At 40.5% G+C, this 25,865-nt stretch overlaps 2 protein-coding genes and 2 non-coding genes across 4 annotated transcripts; 1 reads left to right on the top strand and 3 right to left on the bottom strand.

Annotated features, from left to right (window-relative positions):
• Nucleotides 1-4,077: 4,077 nt before the first annotated feature.
• EEF1B2 (eukaryotic translation elongation factor 1 beta 2) lies at nt 4,078-7,825 on the bottom strand. Its single transcript, XM_065670125.1, has 6 exons — nt 7,688-7,825; nt 7,243-7,365; nt 6,011-6,134; nt 5,576-5,642; nt 4,776-4,901; nt 4,078-4,268 (listed from the first exon to the last, which is right to left on the bottom strand). The coding sequence occupies exons 1-6, from the start codon at nt 7,765-7,767 to the stop codon at nt 4,114-4,116; spliced, it is 675 nt and encodes a 224-aa protein (XP_065526197.1). The 5' UTR covers nt 7,768-7,825; the 3' UTR covers nt 4,078-4,113.
• On the bottom strand, nt 5,133-5,266 carry LOC136012416 (small nucleolar RNA SNORA41). The gene has a single exon (XR_010611715.1). It is a non-coding gene; the product is annotated as a small nucleolar RNA SNORA41 (small nucleolar RNA).
• On the bottom strand, nt 5,714-5,794 carry LOC136012411 (small nucleolar RNA SNORD51). The gene has a single exon (XR_010611710.1). It is a non-coding gene; the product is annotated as a small nucleolar RNA SNORD51 (small nucleolar RNA).
• A 372-nt stretch (nt 7,826-8,197) lies between the features above and the next one.
• NDUFS1 (NADH:ubiquinone oxidoreductase core subunit S1) lies at nt 8,198-23,948 on the top strand. The gene is made up of 19 exons (XM_065670124.1): nt 8,198-8,434; nt 9,130-9,197; nt 9,426-9,517; nt 10,961-11,068; nt 12,228-12,304; nt 12,396-12,477; nt 12,587-12,717; nt 13,454-13,639; nt 15,483-15,617; nt 16,022-16,136; nt 17,124-17,269; nt 17,881-18,009; nt 19,197-19,326; nt 19,815-19,975; nt 21,547-21,701; nt 22,291-22,466; nt 22,908-23,042; nt 23,226-23,298; nt 23,604-23,948. The coding sequence occupies exons 2-19, from the start codon at nt 9,134-9,136 to the stop codon at nt 23,693-23,695; spliced, it is 2,187 nt and encodes a 728-aa protein (XP_065526196.1). The 5' UTR covers nt 8,198-8,434; nt 9,130-9,133; the 3' UTR covers nt 23,696-23,948.
• The last annotated feature ends 1,917 nt before the right edge of the window (nt 23,949-25,865 follow it).

Here is a 25,865-nt window from a genome sequence, read left to right on the forward strand (position 1 = left end):
CACCTGGCTACATCCCAGCTAAGTGAAGCTATTGATGGCTCTACTTCACAGCTGGAAAAGAATCCTGAGACAAAGAAGAGAAACTGTTTTCTCCCAGCACTCTTTATGTTATACTCTAAGACAGGAGATTCTGTGTTCTTCGGTCACTTGTTCTTCTAGGGCCAGTTGGATGCAAAATAGTGAGTAGATGTTTCATCTAGGTTTTAGGATCATTTGAAATGTGCAAAGAATTAGTGGAAATGTTTCTTACAGAAGCTGAGATTAAAGACTCTGTGCCACACTTGTTCTTTTTCTGTTAAAACTTTCAGGCTCAAAGTGGTTTACAACTGTCAGTTCTTCTTTATTGCTCTCTCAAACAAAGGTAAAGAAATGATATAACATTTTGTTTGCCTTAATGCCGGTCGTCAAAAAATGGGCAGGGCGATTTCAACAATATTCTGTAACAAGTCTGCAGCCAAATTTGGACTTCTTTGCCAAATGAGAGGCAAATGGAAGTGGAGCCCACTTCACTAAGATTACAGAGCCTCAGCTACACTGTGTTCTGTTCCAACTTGTTGCTTGCTGTAGAATCACACATGCACCAATGCAAATATATATGCTAAGTGGAGGGGACCAATTTCTGATGAAATACCACTTTAATTAAAGAGTTGAATGCTGGGATAAAACTCCACTAAAAGTAAAAACATAAAGGTTTGGGTAAATTGAAACTTTTTCTTGTTGGAAAAAAGGAATTGTTATTGGCCTAGGTACATACAATAAAACTGCCTTTCAGATAATCTACCCAGTTTCTATGGCCTGACAACACATGTAAGTAGCATTTATACTGCAACTGAGGCCTTATTGTAAATATATTTGCTTTCGTATAAAATATGTACATCTGCATGCATAAGCACATACAGCACTGGTACAAATACAAATAGTCTGTCTACGGCCTGAAACTCTTTTCTTTGAGCTTTGCTTTCAGGGAGTTTGGGAGTCAGGCAGGATCAGTGGAATTTCAGCGTATTTCACTTGGGCTGGAAAGTTGGTAAGCAGCACGGTTCCCTTGAGTCATTTGCTGCCTGGTACATACTGACTCATCATAGTATTTGGCACTGTGCTGCTGAATGTGCCAAAATCAAACATTTCACTGGTTTCTGTCACATGTTCCCTGACACACTCCTAAGAGCGATGCAGTACTACCACTCTCCTGACTGTACTCCAAGTGAAGTAATAAAATAATGTTGTTTCCAGAGAGTGTGGTCATTTGCTTTTCTCGGCAGCAATATGCAGTGACTTTCCATAAGAAGACCTCCTACTCAAAGATCTTGGAAGATGAAAGCAAGCCCTGACCCTTTCTGCTACAGGAATAAGGTTTATATCAGCTTTCCTTCTGCGTGTCAGCTATGTGAGCATACATACTGCTATATAGTAAAGAGATACATTGATTTTCAAATGGGGGAAACAGACTTATGCTGTCTTACATAATTTATCAGAAAGCCTCCCCTGAAGTAGAGAACAGAGATACAGAATGGAGTATGGCCAAAGTCAGCCCTGGTCTATGCAATTAAGTGGATTAATAATTTTGCAATATAATTACTACCTTATTCACACCAAGATCAGCTACAGAATTGTCTCCAAATGTTTTCTGCAAGAGTAATGGAAGATACCTCAACGAAACTGATAATGCTCCAAGTTTCTGTTTCCAAAGAGAATCTAAAACAATACCAACAGTTCTCTGCCACTTGGACTAAGGAACACTTGTTCAACCCAACACAATGGAAAAAGCAGCCTAAAGAAGGGGATTTATCTTATCATGCTAAAAGTTACTGTAGAAAAAACACTTCATAGGAAATAGCTCTGTGATCAACCATTCATTCAAGAATAATAGCTATGGGCATGCTTCATGTTACTTCAGGTTCTGGTTACTTGCTCTTATCTGCTTCCTGAGCAGTTTGTACTTGTGAAGGTTGTTATATAGGTCAGTTTGTAACCATTTCTTTTGTTGAAGCTGTTTTCCCAGTATTCCTGTGTATCACATATTTAAATTACAGAACTTTCTGCTGATCTTTCTGTTAAGACACTTGAGATAGAAGTGTCTCATTTACTCTAAGATGCTGATTTTTCGCAGGCACAATGACACACCAACACATATCCAAATACTACACAACATAACATAATGATATGTTGATTCTATGGAGTTACCTTGCCCTCTTTTTCAGCTGCAGAGACTATGCTCTTTAGCTTGTCTTGTTCCTGTGCAGCAAGTTTCCTTCTAAGATCAAGGAAAAGAAACCCACAAATGAAATCCCAACAACTGAGGAGTTTGTACATGCATGCTTAGCCTAACATATACACACACAGGGGAATCCCAACTGGCAGGTCAGATGGATGGCTCACAGGGCTGCATTTAAACAAAGTTAGCCTATGAACCAAACCATTTTATCTACCTGAAACTTTAATTTCAATGTCAAGGAAAGAGTTTAAAGGTAAGAAGCATGTTGCATGGGAGGTCAGAAACAGTAATGGCCAAGGACAATAAAAATTGTATTTTTATGGCAGATTTTTATTTTTTTTTTTCTGATGTGGCATTTGCTGATTTCTTGCTTTTAACAGCACCATGAAAGAACTGATAAAACTGAGCTACCTGATGTAGAAGCAGCAGCTAGAAAATTTACACAGACAGGGCACTGTGCATTATTACACACGGGATGAAGCCAGTCCTTTAAGAGTTAGATCTGTGGGAGGTGGGACTGAAGCCTGTAATTATACTTACTTTCAATTGTTGAATCATGCTTTAAACCTCTAGGAGGCAGATTTTTTTTTTCTCAGAGACAAATTATAAAACAAAGCTCTTGCATAATGTGAAGCTGGCAGACATTCCAACAGGAGGAACAGGACCTCCTGCCCTAGATAACCACACACACATACTCTGTGAACCAGGGCAAAAACTTACCTTAGCTGCTGCTGTTACGCTTCAGCACTGAGTGACCAACGTGGCACATAAAAGGCTTCCATTTCAGGGTCACAATTTCTGAGTCCAACAGAAGGCCTAGAAATGTGATTTTATTTATAAGCTTCACAACTTTGACAGCCTTTACGTTTGTATCACTCCTACGGATAAAAAATGGAGAACAGTTCTGATAGGTTCTTCAAGCTTTATAAAAAAAGTCAATCTAGAAACCAATCTGGAGTGAAGCAAGCAGCTCAAGCTGGTGTTAGTTACACTACTTTATCTTTGCATTTTAATTGAACACTTGTTTTTTTGTTGGTTTTAGTCTGGAGGGTGCTTTGGTTATTAGACAAGTAAAATACCCATCTGCATAAGCTGCAGCCTCGGTCACTGCAGCCTGTTACATCCCGGCACTGCCCTGCCGAGGAGCTGGTGCCCGGGGTCCTGTTGGAAGGTGCATGCTGCCCTCTAGTCGTCTTTGAGTTGCAGTGCCTTTCGAGCACAACCCCACTCCCAAGCTAACCAAGTGCTTGCCTTGGCTATTTTAGGGTGCAGGATGCACAAAGACCTTGGAATATGAATCAAAGTAGGAGCTTTTACCAACTCCATTCTTTGCTGTACTAATTAAGAAGCCCCGGAAAAGATGAAACATTTACAGTACTTTCACTGCAAATGTTTTCAGACCTCAGAGAAAAAGAGGTCCAAGTCCACACCACAGGAGATACAAGGCACTGTGATAGTCTCCAGTCCAATAAAGTGTTACTACATGTCATTAGCACATAGCAGTGCCTTTTAACTTACTTCTAACTTTAACAAAAAGAATTCATACTACTGTTCTTATCTGTTAAGAGAAATTACCTGCACTTTGCCAGAGCCCTGTGCTTTCCCCTTGAAACCATCCCTTCTTCCAGAGGTATTACAGAAATGTCTAAAGATGCAGCTTCCCCCAAGAGCAGTTCAGATTTTTCAAGCCAAGTAGATGTTAAACCCAGACTGACTGTATAAATTTTCTCTTTCTCTGGCTCATGCTTTTGGGTACTACAGTGGAGAAACCCTGAAATTCAGTTTTAGCTTCGACTTTACCCCTCAATAAAATTTTAAGGGTTTGATCACACGATTTTGAATTAACCACAGACAAGGCCCCATTTTTGCAATTGCATTTATTCTAGGTATCTCAAGACTTAAATCTTATTGAAAGCAGCTACATCCATTGATTGTACGTAATCTTCAAAAGCTGTTATTCTCTCTTCCAGCATATCTGTTCCAACTTTATCATCTTCAACAACGCACTGGATCTGAAGCTTTTTGATACCATAGCCAACTGGTACCAGCTTGGCTGCAAAAAAAAAAGGAAGAAAAAAAAATAGCATTGATACTCCTTGATTGGTGGGATCTCTTAAAAATGCAGATATAAGATCGAACTGAGCAAGTTTGCAGAAAGACAAACAGCATAATTTGCTCCAGATTATAAACTGCCTCATTAACACCACAGCATTCACAAAGTGGTTCAAAAAAGGTTTCTTTTTGTGGGGGTCCCCCCAGTCAAACCAGTGATGTGGGTGAATGGGTGTCTGCTTGCTGCATTAGGAACTGTACAGGGAGCTGCAGGATAGCAGAGCCAGTTTTAAAGCTTCTGAAACATGCATTTGGATCTTAACCTGGCTGCTGCACTAACACACCTCTGACAATGTCAAGATACAATGCAGGAATGCAATTCCTGCACTGCTGCAGCTCTACCTACATTTTAACAGATCAGGAAACAGCAAGCACAACTCTACCCATTCGTATGCTGTATGTTAAGGGACTGCACTATCTTTCTGCCTTGAAATTTTCTCCTACTTACAGGATCCCCAGACCAATCCATCTGCTTGAATGCTTCGAACACATTCCTCTAGCTTGGCCATGTCTGTCTCATCATCCCAAGGTTTCACATCAAGCAAGATCGATGATTTGGCAACAACAGCTGGTTCTGGGGGAAGAAAACCACCATTAAAGACTAGGAAATGTTCAAAACCTCGTTAATATACTTGCAAACTAGCTTTACAAGAGCTATTTTTGCAATTTCACCAACAAGAACTTCTCTTGTGACAGACCTCTTGTACCAACATACATTTCCTAGAATACTTCAGCTCTACCTATGTAGAAGATGTACATATGCTCTTCAGAAAGTCTCACAAGAAAACACAGATTAAGAAGCTTATGTTGTTTGTTACATAGGAAGTCCTTTTCAGAGGATCTGAGAAAGAGCTTAATCCTGTGTAACAGTTTATTTGCCACAGAGGGAATACTGCAACTGCTACAATTCTGAACAGTTCCAGACCAGTAGCTGTGGAGGGACTTGAGTAGTGCAGCCTTTTCCATAAACTTTTAAAGAAAATCCTGGGATTATCTCCATTTAAACATAAAGCTCAGACTCTGGATTAAATCAAACAAGAGTGTATTAACAGGACAAAGGCTATGTTAAGGTTCCTATTTGCTATGGGAAAGGCTAAGCCCACAAGCCATTCAAGTAAAGCTAATTACTCCCTGTCTCATTCCAGTCAAGCCTGTATGTTATAGTTAATAAGTATTTCTAGCCCCCCTGTTCAAGTGTATGAAAATTAACCCTAGTGTAAGAGATAAGAAAGTTTCTGGTAGACATACTTTTGGACTTCTTTGATTCATATTGGGCCAGACGTTCTTCCCTCAGTTTCTTTGCTTCTTCACTTTCCTGAAAGGGAAATCTGAAGTTACAGAAAAGCACCAAACCCTGCATCTTCAAAGCATTACCAAACTGACTGGCATCTACTCAGGCTAAAACAAATCATCACAACCATCAGCCGAAAGATGGTGATTTTTTTGTTTTATTCATCATGTAGCCAGTCAAAACATGCAATTCATCCCATTGCAACCCATTCCTTTCTAACTCTTTTTACTTTCCAAGCTCCTCTGTTTTGCAAAGAGAGCTGAATTTGAGAATTCCAAGTAGGATCTGGTATCAAGGTCACAAATTTAAGAAACTTAAGCTAGTTGAGGCAAAGATCTGCATACCTGGGTATTCCTAAAGCCCCAAACGTAATACAAAAAGGTTACACATACCTCCTCATCATCAGATCCAAAAAGATCAATGTCATCATCATCTTTGCTATCTGTGGCTGCCCCTGTTGTGTCCTCCACATCAGCGGGACCGTATTTCCCCAAAGCCTTCTTTACTCCTGGCAAGCTGAAAAAAAAAAGCAGATATTAGGAACCTACTCAACTGTCAAACAAATACCAACAATCTGTCAATGAAACTACAAGTGCATTCAGAATCAAATGATGCTCAGATAAAAAAAAAAACAAAAACCAAACCACATTTAAATCCAATTCTGCTACTTGAAAAGGAACCGCCCCAAAAATGACTCCTGATGCTCCTGACATACTGCTGCAACTTAAGTCCCATATCCAGAGACTGTTAATCTGAACTGACACGATCCTGCCCAACACTGCTGTTCCACTGAAGCGTATGGATAAAAAAACAGATTCTTACAAGGAGGGACCACAACCCCCGACTTAATTTTCCCCTACAGCTCATATAGTTCTGTAGTTTTAGGATAAGCTTGTAGTTCTACTATTACTGTGAACTGCTTTTACAAGAGTCATAAAACCAGCTTCGGCTTCAAGAACTGTGAGTAGTTTCCACACAGCAAACTTTGTGAAGCAACTTTATAATCTCAGTCCCCTTTAGCATTGTAAGAGCTTCAGAAACTTTACAAGTTCCCTCCAAACCAGACTGAGGCACATAGAGGAGGCAGTGCAGCAACACTGACACTACCTATGCTGTACCTTTTTAGAGAGGCCTGCAGTCTCCATGGATGTCAGTACAGCACCTTTCATGAACACTAAAATCACTAAAAAAGAAAAAAGATAGCATTTGCTTTCACATCTCCCATTCTTTGTATGTGCTTCTGTATTGCAAATCATCTATTTTGTTTTACCTACCAGGACTAAAAACCTGAATGAAGCACTTTCCTTATCTATCGTCTATGTATTGTACATTTATCTCTCTGTGTAAATGGCAGCAACAACACTCAAGCCTTTTTTATGAGCTTTAGTAGAAACGTCAACAACTGAACAGAGACAGAAACACATTGCCTAAATGCTAACTGAGGAATGTAAAGTACTGACAGAAAAGGCCTGCTCTGTTGCTAGACCTGTTCCTGTTCCAACAGCAACCCAAAAAGCCACATGGTACCAATAAAAAACGATGGTTTGTTCAAACTTGAGGAAAGAAATACAACACTTAGGAAACCAGTTTGCATGCGTATTTAAACTCTTTATATGAGACATACCTTGCCTTTTGCTTTTCGTATGACTTAATATGATTGTACCACCGAAGAGCATGAAACAAGTCTGCAGGAGGTGGGGCACTGATTGCTTCGAAGACTACTATATCAGCCTGAGACGGGACATACCTGCGGAGAACAAACCTAGGATTAACTCCCTTTCTCGGTGCACGCAGGAGAACGTGAAGCAGCAGCCACCGAGCACTGAGACGACCGTGCCGCACCAGCAGCTCTGTGCGTCCCTCAGACTGCTACTGGCCCCAAGAATGAGCTCCGCTTTAAGTGGCCAAAGCCAGGCGGGCTGTGGTGGCCCACGAGCTGTCAGCTCCGGCCCTGCGCCCCGCATAGCGGCCCCGAACAGCAGCTGCCGAAAGGCCCCATCCCGCCAGGCCAGCGGGCCTCACCGCGGCCTGGCCGTGCCCGCCTCCCCCGAGCCCCAGCCGCTTCTCACCCCTCGATATAACTCCTGTCAGCCAGGAAATCATTGAGGACCCGGAGGCCAGCGGCGGACTTTAGGTCCCCGAAGCCCATGGCGGCAGCGGCGCAAACACACGCGCCCCAACTCAGACCGCCGCTCAAAGAGGCCCAGCAGCCCCCGCGCCTCGGTTATATAGCGCATGGGATCCCTCCGCGATGTCGCACGCGTAAGTATCCCTCCGCAAGAATAAACCGCGAAGTAGTTCCTCACACGTTGCATGCTGCAGCGCACGGCGTGCGGCGGCCGGGACATTAGCGGTGCGGAGAAGGATCGGAGTAACGGACATGAAGATAATGATAGTGTTATAGGGGTATTGTGGCATTCTTTGTACCGTCCTGTCCTACCCCCCACCCCGCTCCGCAGGCACCAGCGGAAGTGGCCGCAGTTGCGAGACGAAAAAGCGGAAGGATACAGAAACTGCTGAGTGCAGTGTGCTCGACGGTGGCCGAGAAGGCGCTGGGAGGTAGGCGGAAATTGCCGAGCTCCATCGTTTGCCAACGATTTGGCGGAAATGCCCGAAGTGGTCCGTTCCGAGGATTGCCGACCGCATACGTCAGTTCGCAGCACACGGCTCTGAGGCTGATCGCTCCGGAGATTGCCGAAGGAGACGCCGAGAAGCGGCGGAAATACCCGAGGCACCCGCCATAGCGGCTGAGGCTAAGGGCAGCCTGTTCAGCGGCGGGGAAGGCCGAGGCGCCTCCGCCGCCCGTCCCGCGCCAGGTAATGGCGGACGCCGCGGCGGGGACGGCTGTGGTGCCTCCACAGCGCGGGACTGGCGGGCCGCGGCGGCGCCGCCATGGGCGCCCTGCTCCTGTCTCCTTCCTCCTGTCGCCGCTCCCGGTGCCCTTGACGGGCCCGGCGGCGGGCCGGGGGCTGCCCGGAGGGCAGCGGCGGAGGCGCCTCCAAGGTGACCCCCGCGCCGGGCAGCGCTGCCGCTGGCCGTGACCTCGGCCCCGGGAGCGGTGCCTTGGCTCGGACCCTGGGGAGCGGGGCCTGGGGGGACGGGGCGGGCCGGCGCCCTGCTCTTGGCCCGCTGCAGGCGGAGGGGCTGCCCGGCTCTTGGCGGAGCCGCCCCTCGGGAGCCTTTGCGTTTGCTTGTAAACGCGAACCGGTTGCGGTGGAGGTGTCACCCGTCCTCAGTGGCGGCTCTTGCAGAGTTAGTGCCTTGAGCTGGGCTGCTGGCTGTTTGTCGTGGCAACAGTCACCGGTGTTAACGTGAGGTGACATGCGTATGTGTGAAGTATAAAAAGAGGACCATGTCCTGCAGTTTATGAAAGTAACTTCTTGTTCTCTTACATAGGCACATACATGCTTTTTGACAGCTGGTCTGGAAGTTTTTGTTCTGCGTGTTTGCCGCCTGTCAGCAAACATCCAAACTGATAAAAACTTTATGCTGTTTTCTCTCTTAACCAAAGCGCCATGCTTCGATTGCTAGCTGTCCAGAGGACCTTAGCTGGGGTCACCCAGTCCTCCAAAGTATGTGGTAAGTGCCTCTAGTTTATGCGTGTGTGTATGGTGATAAAATTAACGTGTGTAATTGACGTACTGAAGGGCATATATACGTACTTCACTTGCAACTGTGGAGTTCTGTGTTGTGCTGTTCCTGGAACAGGAATTCTATCAGTACTGTGTAAGATAAGGAGCATGGGGTCTGATGGTTTGCATCTAGCAGTAACTGAAGGTTTTTGTTTTCTTTTTCTATTTCTCTCAGGGCGTACAACTGCAACAGCAGCCAGCAACCAAATAGAGGTGTTTGTGGATGGGCATCCTGTGTTGGTGAACCCCGGAACCACAGTACTTCAGGTATGGGGAGTGGACTCCCCATCTCACTTCTTGGCAGTGTGTTTTATCCTATATAGGATTAAAACTAAAAACCCTTTACATTGTTCTTTGCGTTGTTCAGCAATGTTTTCACTGACTGATGTAATTTCACGTGGCAGAAATCCTTTGGACAGTTCAGCCCTGGTTGTCTGAAAGATGATGCATGTAGCACAAATTACAACTGCAAAAATCTATGCAATGCAGTAACAGACTTTGATAAATCCTGGTTGAAATTCTAGCTCTGAACCACGTGTGGCCTGATAGTCTTTCAGAACCTGTTAATTTTGTAGCTTGTTAACTTGGTGTCTCAGGTAACTGAAGGCTTGTCTCGTTTTGGTTATTAGTTTTTACGATTCAGAACACTGATCCTTTGCTTCTTTTGTTCTTGTTGTGGGAAGAAATGGAACCTGAATCTCCCGGCCCATACTCAGCGTTGCTGCTTTTCAGGCCAAAAGTTTCAAGTCGATATCTTTCCAGTCCAACTTCTCTTTAAGAACCCATTAAATGGGGCCATAGTATACTGAGTTAGAATATTAAAGTACACAATGGGCAAAATGAATCATGTTTTGGGTACAAGTTACTGATTTGTTAAGGCATTAGAATACCCCCAGCAGGAGTCTAGTGTGAAATTTTCTTAAATGATGATATTTTTTAAAGTTTTGCTTACATGTGTTTTGTTTGTGGGTTTTTTTTTGGGGGGGGAGGGGGGAGGTTAGGGGGTTGGTTGTTGGCTTGTTTTGGTGGTTTTTTTTAGAAATAATCAGAAAAATTAAATCTTGTTAGTTCTTTTTTATTGAATTCAGTATGATTTCTTCTGGCAGGCGTAGCTAGTGCTATAGCATCGATCCCACCAGCTGTGGGGATTTTACACAGGAAAGGACATATTTATCTCCTCTATGGAAGTCTGTTGTCTCTGTCCTCCTGTCTCTTTTTCACTCATGTGACGGAAGAATGTTTCTTTGAGTTTGGCATTCTACTGAAGTTGATGAGCGACTGTGCTCAAGTACCTCTATAGAGAGTGTCCATGTTGCTGAATTATCAGAACTCATTCTTGTTTCCTTTGTATTTTTCAGATTTTCATTTTATGCACTTTTCTTTAAATTGTGTGTTCTTTAAAAACTTACTTGTATTGCTAGTGTGCTGCCTATTAGAGAGAATTCTCTCTATTCTCTCAAGAGGGGTCAGTTCTCATTTCTCCAATCAGTTGCACATTTTGGAAAAAATATATTTGTAATTGATAACCTGGCATGTTTCTGCTTGGTCAGAATCTTTGTTTTATGGTCACTTAGTAAATTGAAAGGGCAAAGGCACTATATTCCTGAGCACTAACACAGTTATTCTGTGAATAACTGCATAATGTTTTATGAGGTGGAACTGAAGGGTCTAACTGAAATTTAGTTTTCCTTTGGTTTTTATTCATTATAGGCCTGTGAAAAGGCTGGAATTCAGATACCCCGGTTTTGTTACCATGATCGTCTCTCTGTTGCTGGGAACTGTAGAATGTGTCTTGTGGAAATTGAGAAAGCTCCAAAGGTATTGTGTGTGTTTCATTGAAAGTGCAATTTTCTGCTGTGCTTAGGGCCTAGTTAAGTCCTGTAAATAATTGTTTGTACTCTCATTAGCACACAAATTGTTGTCATTCAGCTGCTTGAAGCAGCTCTTTTCCTTCTCCCCATCGGACTGCAGTGATTGCCTATGGGTCAGAGTCAGTTCTTGGATTATTCTAGATTATTTTGCTCCTGGACATAAGCATTTCATGGCTGTGTGCTTTCAGTCAGATGTATTTTTATGTTCTGTAAGTCAGGCTTCAACTGCACATTTTCAGCTGATACTACACAAATAGTAAACTTCAGATACTGTATGAATTCAGCTGTGGAATTAGTGTCCACAGGTTTTTTCTAGCCCAGTAGAGACTGCAGTTACTTATTAATTTATATTTTAATGCATTGATGTCTGTTGTAACATAATAGACTTCTGAATTGAACGCTTTCTTCAGCGGTATTAAGAAATCTATGCGGATAGTTGAGAGGTTCTTTTGGATTTCAGTCTTGGATTGCACATCTATATTCAGAAGTAAAACTCTTTAGCTCACCTTAACTTGAATTCCGTAGTTTGACCTTTGTGTGTCTCTGGAAATGTTGAGTTATCACTACAGATGGAAGGCAGGATGATCTGTGTCAAGATGTGACCAAAAAGTAGAAGGAATTTGTTTTCTGAGCAGATTTGTTAAATTTGCAGTAATCTTGTGAAGAATTTTATTCCAAGACTTTTTTGTACAGGCTTCGTCCAAATGTCTCATAAATGATGTGTACTCTGAACTTCAGTTCTAGAGATTTTCCAGATCTCTGCTGAATCACTTTGATATGATTTATATCTGTTAAAACTGACTTTCTTCTTTCTGTAACTACTTGAATGGAACCCAAAAGTGTAAAATTTTCAACTTTAAAAATATTTAAGTCATAACTAATTTAAACTTTTTATATAGCAGATTACTAATAAATGTGGGTTCTAGTGACTTGAGTGGTTAGATTTTCTTCTTTTTTTTCTTTGCATATATATTTTTATTTCTGTAACATGTTAAATTAATAAGAGATGCCTGTGTCAGAATTTTGGGGGAGGGAGAGGTTGAGGTTTGTGCCCATGTTGAGAAGAAATATTTTATGTTCATGCCTGTTTTTTGTGTTGATTGCAGCCAGTTGCTGCTTGTGCCATGCCAGTTATGAAGGGCTGGAACATACTGACAAACTCCGAGAAGTCAAGGAAAGCCAGGTACCTTTCTTTTAGCCTCCTATAGCTGGCAAGTGTACTATCCGCTAAAAGAGGTACACTTGACACTAACTTCAGTTCCTGCACCCAACAGAGAGGGTGTAATGGAGTTCCTGCTGGCAAATCACCCATTGGACTGTCCTATCTGTGATCAGGGTGGAGAATGTGATCTACAGGTACAACATACAATTAAATTTTGTAGACTTACGTATTAATACTCTTGTCTTAGGTGCAATTGCGCTGTCCAGCAGCCTGGATATGTCTGTTCTCTGTTGTCTGTTCTAGGATCAATCAATGATGTTTGGCAGTGACAGGAGTAGATTTAGAGAGGGAAAACGTGCTGTGGAGGACAAGAACATCGGCCCATTAGTCAAAACAATCATGACTCGGTGTATACAGTGCACTCGATGTATCAGGTAATGTTCTTCATTTTTCAGTGGAGACAGTACTGAGCAGGCTGATTTGTATTACTTGTGAAAGAAACACCATGAGGGACAGTCAGTTTATTAAAAACTATTTTTCTCACTGTACGTAAGTAGTTTTCTCACTGTACTTCTGGTAGGGTCTGATACCTGATGTCTTAGAGCCACCAGACAGCTGCATACAGGAAATAGAGAGAGATGGCCAAAACAGGAAAGTGAAATCAGACTACTACAGGGCAGAACTGTTTTCATGGTGTTAATGCCAGAATGGATTTTAAAATGGTCGGCGACTTCTTCAGCCACAGCTGCAAGATTTAGTTTTTCTTGGCAGCCTCTGGTAGCTGTGTTTATGCTGTTCCGTTGTCCTGAGGTTCAGTACTGGCTAACTTGACCAGAGGGAAAAGAATACAATGTACCCTCTTAGCTCTAGAAAGACCTTGTTAGTTAGGACTAATCTTGGACTTGGACTGTGAAATGCAATGAGCACTGAAATGATCTGGCTTTTTATTTAACCCCACCAAGTTTGTGTAGCTCCACCAAATGAAATTCTTCAGATGTGTAGTCCTGCATGTGATGGCCCTAACTGATGCATCTAAACAATTGTTTTCTTCTTTCAGCTATATGAACTAAGGCTAATGTTTTTATCTTAAGAAAATTAGGTAAGGGTTGAAAAATGTGCTGTGTTGCTGTTTGTATATTCTATTTTTTTCATTCTTTTTGCACCTACCAGGTTTGCTAGTGAGGTTGCAGGGGTAGATGACTTGGGAACAACTGGGAGAGGGAACGATATGCAAGTTGGTACTTACGTTGAAAAAATGTTCATGTCCGAGTTATCAGGGAATATTATTGACATCTGCCCAGTTGGTGCTCTTACTTCCAAGCCATATGCCTTTACCGCACGCCCATGGGAGACAAGGTATGTATCTTAAATCATACTGAAGATGCAGTGTTCTCTGTTTCTGTTGTATACTTAGAATACATCCGTCCGTGATACCAAGAGTTATCTCTGATTTTTGTTGTAGACTTCTCCATAGACTGAATCTAACGCAGTCTGTTATTTACTCACGTCTTATTCAAGAAAACAAAGTTATAGTTTGTACACTATTATTCCTTTATTTTTTACCCTAAAATGTTTTGGCCTTGTAGGTTGTAGTGATTGCTCAGTAAAAAGCGTATAAAGGAAAAATCAAACTCATTAACTCAGTAATTGTTGAGGATATTATTTAAAATAATATGGGAAACTAAGCTCCTATATGTATATTTAAAACTAAAACTACAGCACTTTTGTTTCCACCATTGTACAAATATGGTGGTTATCTTGGTGGGTTTGTGGAGTGTGATACAATTGGTCTGCCAGGACCCCCATATTTATATTGCAGCCATCGTCCTTCATACCAGAGAGGCCTTAGACACTTGATTGCAGTATATGTTTCACATTCATGGATAACCTGGGCAATTGTGTCTGTGGTTAAGTGCACCCCTTGATCATGAGTCCATCTATATGCTGAATCTCTTCCTTGATGGCCATAAGTGTCTTGGGCCCATTGGGCTACAAATAATTCACCCTTACAAATAATTCACTGCTGTCATAGGCACTTGCTCATGCTGTCCCACATACCTTGCCACTCATAACTGTCCAGCCTCGGGGCAGATCTCAGGGTGGTATTCTTAAATATAACCAAGACCTGAAACATTCAGGAGACAGCAGTAGGGCCATGCTAGTTTGAACACCCTAAGAATAGTGAAAATTCTTGAGACCTATTGTAATTAGCCTGGAGGAAAAGTGGAAGAAGGTATCTCCCCCATACACGGGCTCTCCGAGGAGAAAAAGTAAAAGTTGTAGTTATTAATAGTTTCCAATAGATGGCTCCCAAAGTATGGAGGTGATGACAGTGCTGCATACAAATACCAGATTAGTCTCAGAACCAGCAATTTTATCGTATCATAAGCCAGGGAAGACACATAACATAGCAAGTAAGTTGTGACGTAATACAAGTCTGAGAATACTCACAGCAACTCAGAGCAAATAAACCAACATTGTGACTAGTGACAATTAAACAAATATAATGAATGCTGTTAACAAATTTGGTTTAACATGGTCTGGTCATATGCGTTAACTCTTTGTGCTCCATGATGGGTATCAAAAAAGAGTGTGGTAGTTTAAGCCAGTAGGCAGCTAAAGAGCACACAGCTGCTTGCTCACTACCGCTGCCTCCCTAGTGGGACTGGGGAGAGAATTGGGGGGAAAAAAGTAAAATTTGTGGGTTGAGATAAAGAGACAGAATAGGACAGAAAAGGAGGGGAAAATAATAATGATAAAAGAATTAGAATATACAAACCAAGTGAAGCACAGTGCAGTTGCTCCCCACCCACTGACTGATGCCCAGCAAGTTCCTGAGCAGTGGCCCATGGCCAGCTTCCCCCTCAGTTTATATATTCTGCATGGTGTCATATCTTACAGAATATCCCTTTGGCCAATTGGGATCAGCTGTCCTGCCTGTGTTTCGTCCCACCTCTTGTGCCCCCAACCTACTTACTGGTGGGGTGGTGTGAGAAGCTGGAAATTCTTCGACTTAATGTAAACACTATTTAGCAACAACTGAAATGCCAGTGTGTTATCAACATTATTCTCATCCTGAATTAACATAGTGCTATACCAGCTGCTAGGTAGAAAACTAATTCTATCGCAGCCAAAACCAGGATGCTGTTGCTGCTTATATGTAGAAAACTGCAATGGTTTTATTTGTTCTTCTGAACAGGAAGGTAGAGTCAATTGATGTTCTCGATGCACTTGGAAGCAACATCATCGTGAGCACGAGAACTGGAGAAGTGATGAGGATTTTGCCAAGGCTGCATGAAGATATCAATGAGGAATGGATATCTGACAAAACAAGGTGTGTGGGAGGTGTCTGCATGCACGTGCACATTTTTACACACATTAAAGGCACACATTGCACAGCTAGAAATATGGACAATAGTGCTGACTTTTGGATTTCACTGTTAATATTGTAAAGTTCTAGTGAAGATTAATGGGTAAAGTGTGCTTTTAATGCTATAATTGAATTTACCAAATCTTCTAATGTTTTTGCACCATTTTGGTTTTTTTTACAGTAACTTTTTAATTTGTATCACAGATTTTTTTTTACTTGGTTTTGAGAAGGAAAAGTTAAACTTTCAGGGGAAATATTTCTTGTGTTTCTCTTTCCTCATCATTGCAAGCTGTTAAAAAACTCAGTCATATTAAATACTTAGTATGCACAGTTGTCTTTGCTCTTTTATAATAGTGGTGTTCACTTAGGTTTGCTTATGATGGTCTGAAGCGTCAGAGACTTACCCAGCCAATGATCAAAAATGAGAAAGGACTCTTTGTTTATGCCTCATGGGAGGATGTATTAACTCGTGTTGCTGGTGTGGTAAGAACAATTTTCAATATATGTAGTGTAAAATTAATATCTAAAGCTGAGCATGTAACAGTGATTAACATGAAAATTTATACAGAAAAGGGCTTTATTCTTTAAAGCTAGAGGAGAGCATTTGACTTTTAATCCATTTTATTTCCACTTACATTTTTTCTTTTGAATATTATTTCCTGTTTCATGGATTGGACCATCTGAAAAACTCTGTCTTATCATGATTTTATTTGGGGCACTGGGAGAGAAAATACTTTTATTTAAACAGGAAACTAAACTGTTCCCTCTGAATGTTAGGAGGAAGCAACTTAGTCCTGAATTTCTCTGATCTATCTGAGGACTTCTTTAAATTTATTTAAACCGTGCTATCACCACTTTTTCTATCAAAGCCATTAATTCTATATTACTTACATCTGAATTGTGCTTGCCTCAGTGCTTTCTCTGTGTGGTGATTGATACTGCTGTTCAAATGAAGTGCTGCATGACTGCTCTGGGTTTTGATTAAAAATTTTATATGGGACAAAGTAGAATTGAATAACTAATTGAACTTTCCTCAAGGATGTTTTTGCCCATGGTACAGTAGCAGGGTTTGTTGCAAAAGCTATTGCTTCTCAGATAATACCTTTGAGTTTACTGAGCTTGTGTTATGGAAGTTTGTATTCTGTCTGCAGTTTATAGTCATTAAAATAAAAGCACTCAAAGATCTTCCTTACCTCACCACACCAAATGAGAATTGGCCACATCTGAGTAATAACTCAAGTCGGAGAGACCTGCATAGAATACAGAGAGCTCTTCTGTACTTATTGTGAGCTCTGAAGGAAGTAGAGTTGCTGTCCTGGAGAAGTCAGACACTGCTGATCAGTTTGTGCTGCTCCAGGCCAGTGGCTGCGCTGCTGGCTTTCACACATCCTGATGTGACAAACACTGGGCAAAATGGGAATTTATTTGAATAGTTTCTCTTTCTTATGTTTAAATTTTCTCCCTCTCCAGCTTCAGGCTGTAAAAGGTAATGAAGTAGCAGCAATTGTAGGAGGACTCGTGGATGCTGAAGCACTAATAGCTCTGAAAGACTTACTCAATAGAGTAAATTGTGATACACTCTGCACTGAAGAGGTCTTCCCTACTGCTGGAGCTGGGTAAGAGTCCAGGCAAAGTTTGGTTGTAATTAGTACATTAATAAACTTTCCAGTCTGCAAATGATCTCATGGTAAGAAAGATTCTGAAATGACTAAGTAATTGCTGATGTATTAGCCGGGTTTGTTTAAATTTACAGTATTCATTTATAGAGAGTATTTATGGATTGTTAGTTGATACACAGTCTCTATTACAGCAAGGGTTGCACACTACCATGTGTTGAGATTGCTGCAGTTTTAACAGTAGGCTACTGAAAGCCAGTTACACTCTTTTGCAAGTTGGATAATTTATTTCTATTTGTGTTGTGAAAAATCTACTACAGTTAGGATCTTGAAAACTGTGTAATAGCAGATGAAGTTTGTGAAGGCTGTCAGTGCCTGTAAATGTAGGGAATACACAGTTTGTAATTCCTTTTATGTTTTGCTGTCTTGATACTCATGAGAGAGGTTTGCTCTTTTTATTTGGGTTAGTAATTTGGATTGAGAAATCTCTTCTTTCCCTTTCTCTTCCAAAATAAAGAATTATTTTGTGCATCTAGAATTTTTATTGCATATTCATTCCTTCACTTTCCTGAATTCTTACCCTTTTTCTTTCTTACATCTTCTTGTTATAGCACAGATTTACGCTCCAACTACCTGCTTAATACCAAGATTGCTGGAGTGGAGGAGGCAGATATCCTCCTTCTGGTTGGCACCAATCCACGCTTTGAGGCGCCACTTTTTAATGCTAGAATTCGAAAGAGGTTTGTATTCCTTGGCGGTGAGTAAGCATGCAAATCCATCTGGGTTTGATGCACTGCTCAGGTGGAGCTGCAGGCAGTAAATTGAGAGCATTCATCCAGATGGACTCACTGGATTTAGTTCACCTTTTAGTAAATGGAATGGTGATATATGTGTAGAAAAAGGGGGTCTCTTCTCCCTGTAGTTTATAGCTATGTTTTGTAAGCTCTTACTTTGACATTTATGTAAGTTCATATACTCAGACATTTATTCCTTTGTTACATTACACAGACACTTCAGATTTTCTTAGAGAAGTTTGTTAAAGCATATTCCTTAAAGAATAATTTTTCAGCATCAGTTTGCTGCTTTTTGTATTGTTGTTGTAACAAATCAGACTTGCTGATTTTAGAAGCAATTATTCAAATTTAATGTTTTCTTTGACAAATAATGTGGCTTTCCCAGACTTCTGAACATAGCTTATTCAACTTTAACAAGATATGTCAGCAGGAGACAATGAGGTTTATAAAAGTCCTGTCCTTAATGATGGGATCTTCCAAAATTTGTAATTTTAAACAATAGTGGCCTTAAAAGTTTGAGAGGGAAAAAAATGCAATTAAATTTATGAACAATTTGTATTTTTTGGGTTTTTTTTATAAGTCTGTGCTGTGAGAAGCTGCAAAAAAGGAGATATTTCTTACTGGCTGAATCAATCTGTTTACCTAAGAAATAAGTGGATTCCTAAAACAAATGGCTTTAACCTCAATTCTGAATTAGCTAACAGTTAAGTCGAGCTAAATACACTTAATAGTAGCTATAGGTGTGGGGTTTAGTTGGATTTTGCCTAACACCGGACAAGATCATTTAAAGTTGTAGCACCTCATTTTGTGCCACTTTTTCTTCCACTGAATTGGCAAAAGTTTGAGGATAGGAGGCAATTGAGTTATGAACTTACCATATAAATTGTATTGCTGCAATGGCTTCAGAATGTACGTAAAGAAATAGGCCTTCTAAAAAAACTTTAAGTTTTCTTAAACATCAGAATAATGCTAAACTGCATGTTACCAAACCAGTGAATGCCATGTACATTCCTTTGGAAGAAGTGGTGTCCTATTTCAAGTTATTATTAAAATCATAATCAGTGGGTTTGGTTGAGTAAAACTCTGTGTTTCTTTGATTCTTATAAAACGTTCATAAAATGCTGTGTTTTCAGCTGGCTTCACAATGACTTGCAAGTGGCCCTTGTTGGCTCTCCTGTGAATCTGACCTACACATACCATCATCTAGGAGAGTCCCCACAGATACTCCAGGAGATTGCTTCTGGAAAACATGCATTCTGCAAGGTACACACAACTTAGGGGTGTGACTGATAAATTTCAGATTTATTGGATAGTCATTTGGATTCCCCAGAGATAAATTTGAAGAGAAGTACCATGTTGTATATGGGGCTATTTGCTTTTAATCACATGCAGAGATGAGGTAATGATTAGTGTGCACCAAGTATGTGTGAACTATTTAATATAATCAGGTGTGTAAAACTTTGCAGTGCAGGAAACTTCTGGAATACTTCTTGATACAAACCAGGCTGTTTCAGCTGCTGCTGTTTCTACTTAAATGTCTGGTTATCAAGAGTATAGTTCTGTATTGACATGGTAGCATCCTGCTTATAGCACTTGCTCTTCGCTTTATCTCTAAATGAAATAATGACCATTTCGGAACCATAGTTTTGCATGGAAGACTTATGTAGAAATGATGGGATTTATGACTTTATCTGCACAGAGAATTGTCTTCAGAGCCACGGAATTAATTTCTTGATTCTTTACTCGCACAGGTCCTTAATGAGGCCAAAAAGCCAGTGGTGGTGGTAGGCAGTGCAGCACTGCAGCGCAGTGACGGAGCAGCTATCCATGCTGCAGTTTCCACCATTGCACAGAATGCCAGGACTAAGAGTGGTGTTGATCCTGATTGGAAAGTCATGAACATCCTCCACAGGTTTGCTTCAGAGCTTTTTGGGGAGCAACTTTCGTTCACACTGGGCCTTAACAAGCTACCACAATCTATGCAGTGCGCATTTCTTGTCTTACACACAAGCAGCTTATCAGGTTAGAACCTGTAGGGAATATAAAACCCAGAAGTACAAACTTGCAGAAACTCCATAATAAAAATGTGTTCCTTGGCCTGTCAAGATTTTCAGGCTCTCAATGAAATTTTATTAATCTGTTATATTTAAATGTACAATTTAAAGCTTAAATTCCAAGGTATAGAATGCAAGAGAGCTTAATAACATAGCACAGTGCTCAGCAGAATGCACAGCAGACCAGGGTTATTTGCTAAACGATTGCTTTTTATCTCGGGGAAGAAAAACAAAATGGCAAGAGTATTTAAATAATATGGTTTCTCACAATATTCCTTTTACTATGCAATTTCTTAACTGAATAGTTACTAGAAAAGCTTCAAAGCTTTTAATTTTAGGGCTTGTGATCTTAGTTATTCAGTTTATTGGGATATTGTTCCTTTTAATAGGCAAGCTCCTCTTGGGACAGTCTTTCCCCACTCTTTCTAAAACTCTGTCAAATTGGCAATCTGTAAAGGAAAAGTTATTTCAGCAGTTGTAGTGGTGCTCAGATTCAGAGACTCAGCCAAGGCCTTCTGCCAAAATCAGCTTCATTGATGTGAAACTAGTATAGCAAGAGCAGTGCTTGGTCCTGCTTGAAACTTGAATCCTGCTGCTGAAACTGAAACATTTAATACCAAAATACTCATGAGTTAAAGCCTCACGATACCTTTTTTACATGGGGTTTTTGTCAGTCTTTCATGTTACCGACTTCAATGTTTGATGTACCATCCTCTCTACCTTAAATGTAAAAAGCAACTTAACTTACTGGAACCTATATGTCTGACTGGTCAGACAAACATGAGCAGCATTGAAAGGTACGTACTCTACAGAGAGAATCTCTTTTCTTTTAAATACAATTGGAAGTCTGGCACCTGATTATGTAGGATTATGCAAAATTCTTTCTTTGGAAAAGAAAGAGATTGCCAGAAAAAATAAGAATTATTATTTCATTCTTTTAAAAGTATTTTTATGTGTGAATAAATTAATAGTGATAAAATAGTGGTCTTAAGTGCTTCAGAGTAGATGATGGTCTGGTAGCTGGTCTTTTCTCTTCCATGTGAGTGCCCTAAATTAAAGGCCATTGAGTTCAATACATAATTGAAAGGTGAACCTTGATGTTCCAGATGACAAGTGAGCTGCCTGCCACTAGGCCCTGACCTGGAATGTCTGCCTTTATTTTTGCTACCGTATCTTAAATAAGTGAGATTCACTGTGAAAACTTCAAATAGCATTACTTTGTCAAAATGCAAAACCAACCTGGTATTCTGTTAAATACTCTGCCAGGAATTGTCAGCTGCCTTTATGCTTCTTTTTTGTCCTGTTAATGTTAAGAGATCTCTTACATCCCTTTCAAATATTTAGTTAAAAAAAAAGATGTTAGTTTTGTTCTGATGGTAGAGGAAGAATTACGGAGTAACTTAAAGTCATAATGTGTTTGTTCCTACAGGGTTGCAAGCCAGGTAGCTGCTCTGGATCTGGGTTTCAAACCAGGAGTGGAGGCAATTAGGAAAAATCCTCCCAAAGTATTGTATCTCCTGGGAGCAGATTCAGGTTGTATAACACGTCAGGATTTGCCAAAGGATTGTTTTATCATCTATCAAGGTAATTAGTAGATGTAAATTAAGAAATGTTGCTATCTAATAGTTGGAGAGAAAGCTGAAACAGTGGCATGTTCTTACACATCTGACTCTTTGATAAATTTTAGCCTTTATTTTATGCCAAGAAGTGGAACTTGCAACACATAACTTGAGATACTGATTACTTATTTCTTGAGTAAAAATGAGAAACTGTTGATGAGTAGTAAGGGAATATCATGTCTGTGGGAGCATGGCTTCAAATCTAGCATCAAAACAGCACTGGTTCCCAGCTGTCCTATCATCCAAAACATGGTCTTTTCTTAGTTCACTAAGTATCTGTGTTCCAGGAACCCCCAAAGCTTGAGTGACTGTAGAGACTGAACTAGCACTTACTACTGCTTGTAGTCCATTTGTTCTCTCCAGAGCACTAGGCAAGTAAGATCTCGGAGCAGTCAGCCTAATAGCCTTTATATTACTAGTTAAGCAAGCCTCAGAAACCTCATTTTTACCAAAAACACAGAAATTCTGTATTGTGTAACTAAAGAATTTCTTTTTATTGTGACTTACTTACATCTTCCATGGCTGTGTACTGTTTCCACTTTCCATGTATTTAGGACATCACGGGGATGTGGGAGCTCCCATGGCTGATGTTATTCTCCCAGGAGCAGCATATACAGAGAAGGCAGCCACATATGTGAATACTGAGGGTAGGGCCCAGCAGACAAGAGTTGCAGTTACGCCTCCCGGGATGGCAAGGGAAGACTGGAAAATTATTAGAGCTGTCTCTGAGGTACTGTTCCTGTTATAAATTGCTTCTAATAAAAGTATACTGAGAGGTTAAGTTGCTTTTATGTAGTGTTTCCAAAAAAGAGGTACATTCTCAGGGCAATACATGACTGTAGTCTTATGAAGTAATGTTCTGTATTGAGTCCTTTGTTAATTCTGTGAGTTAAATGATACCGTTTCCCTTTTGAGGAGAGCACTAATACTGTAGCTGCTGTGTGCTATTTGAGTGCATAATGGGTGAAGTTTTGTCTGCAGATTTTAACTGTAGGCATCATAAGTCTAACAAAATACTGTGACTTTGCTTCAGTTTGTAAATATAATTGCCTGTGTTTAAGAGTTCAGATTTTTCCTCATTTTACTTTAGGTAAGTTAATGGCTTGGTAATCTAAACCACTGTGAATTAAATCCCTAGACTTGATGGCATTTCTTTCTGTGATGCTCTTAGTTGGCTGGTTTGACCTTGCCTTATGAGAACCTTGATCAAATACGGAAACGTTTAGAAGAAGTATCTCCTAATCTGGTTCGATACGATGATGTGGAAGAGGCTAACTACTTCAACCAGGCAAATGAACTGTCAAAGGTAATTGAAACTGAAGCGTCTGGGTGTGATTTAGTGCTGTTACACAGCTTGGTGCTTTTTGAAGAAATGGGCCTTCTTCATATGTAATAAGTACCACACACATTCTTTGACCTGTGCTGAATTCGCTAAGCAAATGTGAATTCCTATCATAAAGCTGACTTTTTTTTTCCTTTCCTGCCACAGTTAGTGAAGCAACAGCTTCTTGCTGATCCCCTTGTTCCACCTCAGCTCACAATAAAAGACTTTTATATGACAGGTATGTATAGTGTGGCCTTTCCATTCTGAAATCAATACATTTTACTTAGCTTTATAGTAAGGTTCTTAGGAGGCATTTAAAGCTTTCCTCTAAGCTATGGAGGATTTGAGTCTTCTGAAGAAACAGAATTTTTCTAGTAAAATCATCTGGAATGGCCGTAAAGTACAGGCTGTCGGACTGTATTTTCAACTAAGTGCTTTTCCTTTATCCTCTTTGTATGCGGTCTTCTAAATCTCTTTTATATTGTCATTTTGAAAACAAACAGTTATAACACACTGACGTGTATCTGGATTTCTTTTTTTCAGATTCAATCAGCAGAGCATCCCAGACAATGGCCAAGTGTGTGAAAGCCGTTGTTGAAGGTGCTCATGCAGTAGAAGAGCCAGCCAGCTGCTAGAGACTGATCAGACTGCTACCACCTCCATCCAAGTATTTGTTGCAGTTAACTGCTGTGACTGATAATTTTATTTTTCAAAAATCCATCTGCTTGGTCATTTTATGTTGTTTCATTCACATTTTCATCAGTTGAAATAGTCCCATAATATTATAGGACTGTTGTTGTGTTGGACAGAACATGCAGCACTCAACATACTGTACTCAGAGGCAGAGTACATGATGACTGTATACAAATAAATTATAACACCAAACAATCCATAACCTATGTAATTCATATAGCTCACACTTCTTGCTTGAAAAGAACTCAGTAAGTAACTCGGGGAGTCTTGTTTGCTAGGAACAAGTCTGCATGGCAAAAGTACTGGATTTTAACCTTCTTCCAGAGTATCCAGTATCTTAACTGTAAGCACTGGTGAGGGTGTGAACACTCTATTTTTGTAATGTACTGTCAGAGCAAGCTGTGCCTCTTTTGTGTCAAACATACCTGGTTTACGTCAGTGTTCAGACCTACCACTGCTTAAGATACTTGCTTCTCCATTTTTGTCTCAGCTGAGAAACTACTCATGGAGGAAATGAAAATTGTTTTGAAGTCATGAAAAAGAAAAGCAGTTTTCACACAGCTTCCTCATATTGAGCTGCTTTAAGAATTCAGCAAAAAGATAAGGCCTTTAGCTACACCAATTCAAATATAGACTACATCTCAGAACAGTTTCTCTGTGATATTATAGCAAAGTGGGGGGAAGAGTTTGCATGTGGTGGTGTTTTGGTTGGTGGTGGTTTTGGTTTTTTTAAGCTTTAGAATGACTTCAGAACAGAGACTCCTCTATTATGTTAGTTCATTTAAGTCTGGAAGAAGGATAGCTTCCTCTTCAACAGGCTACTCGGGTAATAAGGCTTAGAGCAATCCTTCCACGAATCATGCAAATGGGAAAAGTATCACAACACCATCACTTCCAACTTTATTAAAAAAAGAAGTTGCATGAGGAGAAGCTTCATTTTTTAGTGTAGAACAATACTGCGTGCATGAGAGTGCTGCTATAGAAGCCCTGACTTTATAAAATTCAGTTTTAGTTCTTTGCTTAAGATTTTTCAGTAACAAACAAGTAATGTTTTAAAAAGTTGTCCAGGAAGCAAACTCTTTCTGGTTATCCTTGCATAGCATGGAGTTCTCATACTAGCTGACTAAGTCTTAAATGTTGGACATGGACTCAGTTTCCCATCTTCCAGTTACCAGCAGGGTCAGTTCTCTTGGCGGTAGGAAGACAACTATTCACTTTATTCAACGATACTACCATGCATGTAACTAAGACATCTATAAATACTGTATCTATTTTTAATGGAAGTTCGCAGGACCCCCTAGTGTGTATGTCCACGTGTGTGACCAAATATTGCAAAAACCTTCATATTGTCCCTGTAGAACATTACTTCTTTAGAAGGAAGAGGGGTTTATGGCAGGGACATAGCAAAAGAATGTGTGTGAGAACATATGCCAAAGCAAGGCAGTTGTCTCTTTTAACAGATGGTAGGTCGAAGAGGAAAGGGGGCAGCTGAATTCTGTATTCAGTAAAACATTTGGTTCCCAGGTTCCTTAGGATGAAAGCCTTGGGGTTCTTCCTGAAAATCCATGTTGTACAAACAGAGGAATAATTTCAGCTGTGCAACAAGTCAGTTATCACTTCTACATTTCAAAATTTGTGAAGGTTCAAAACTGTTAGAGAATCTTTTTTTTGCCTTACATCTCACAGTGTTGCTTAACTCCAGGAGCTCTGGCACATGCGACTTTTTGGGGTTCTTTTTTGAAAGCTCTGCACCCTTCAGTCAGTGTGTGTAGGAGATCCTTATTTCTATTCAGGAAGTTTCCAGCCCTTACCTTGAAAGACAAGAAGGATAAGAAGTACCTGTGGTGCTGTCTGTCCTGCTTCTACCCTCTTACCTCCCTAGTTACTGAGTATAGAACTTTTCACCTGAACTGGGTAATAGCAACAAGCCTGTCTACAGATTTGACTTGGAAACTACAGAGTTTCCAACTAAATCTAAATTACCACTCTTATCAACTGAGTTACTGTTTAGACCTTTCCTTATCTGTTGTTTGCTCTGGTGGCTGGACAGTCAGTGTACTTGTGGACTTTTGTCCAGCTACCAATAAAAGGATAGGGGTCTGCAAAGGAAGA

This window comes from Lathamus discolor, chromosome 3, assembly GCF_037157495.1.
Source record: "Lathamus discolor isolate bLatDis1 chromosome 3, bLatDis1.hap1, whole genome shotgun sequence".
NCBI lineage: Eukaryota > Metazoa > Chordata > Aves > Psittaciformes > Psittacidae > Lathamus > Lathamus discolor.

Bases quoted from the DNA above. Each gene is read 5' to 3' on its own strand.
- NDUFS1 (XM_065670124.1), top strand. From the start codon at position 9,134: ATGCTTCGATTGCTAGCTGTCCAGAGGACCTTAGCTGGGGTCACCCAG. The intron at 18,010-19,196 runs GTTTGTATTCCT...CTGTGTTTTCAG, and splicing joins AATGCTAGAATTCGAAAGAG to CTGGCTTCACAATGACTTGC. The intron at 21,702-22,290 runs GTAATTAGTAGA...CCATGTATTTAG, and splicing joins TTGTTTTATCATCTATCAAG to GACATCACGGGGATGTGGGA.
- EEF1B2 (XM_065670125.1), bottom strand. From the start codon at position 7,767: ATGGGCTTCGGGGACCTAAAGTCCGCCGCTGGCCTCCGGGTCCTCAAT. The intron at 4,902-5,575 runs GTATGTCTACCA...TTCTTCCCCCAG, and splicing joins TGAATCAAAGAAGTCCAAAA to AACCAGCTGTTGTTGCCAAA. The intron at 4,269-4,775 runs GTAAGTAGGAGA...TTTTTTTTGCAG, and splicing joins TGGATTGGTCTGGGGATCCT to CCAAGCTGGTACCAGTTGGC.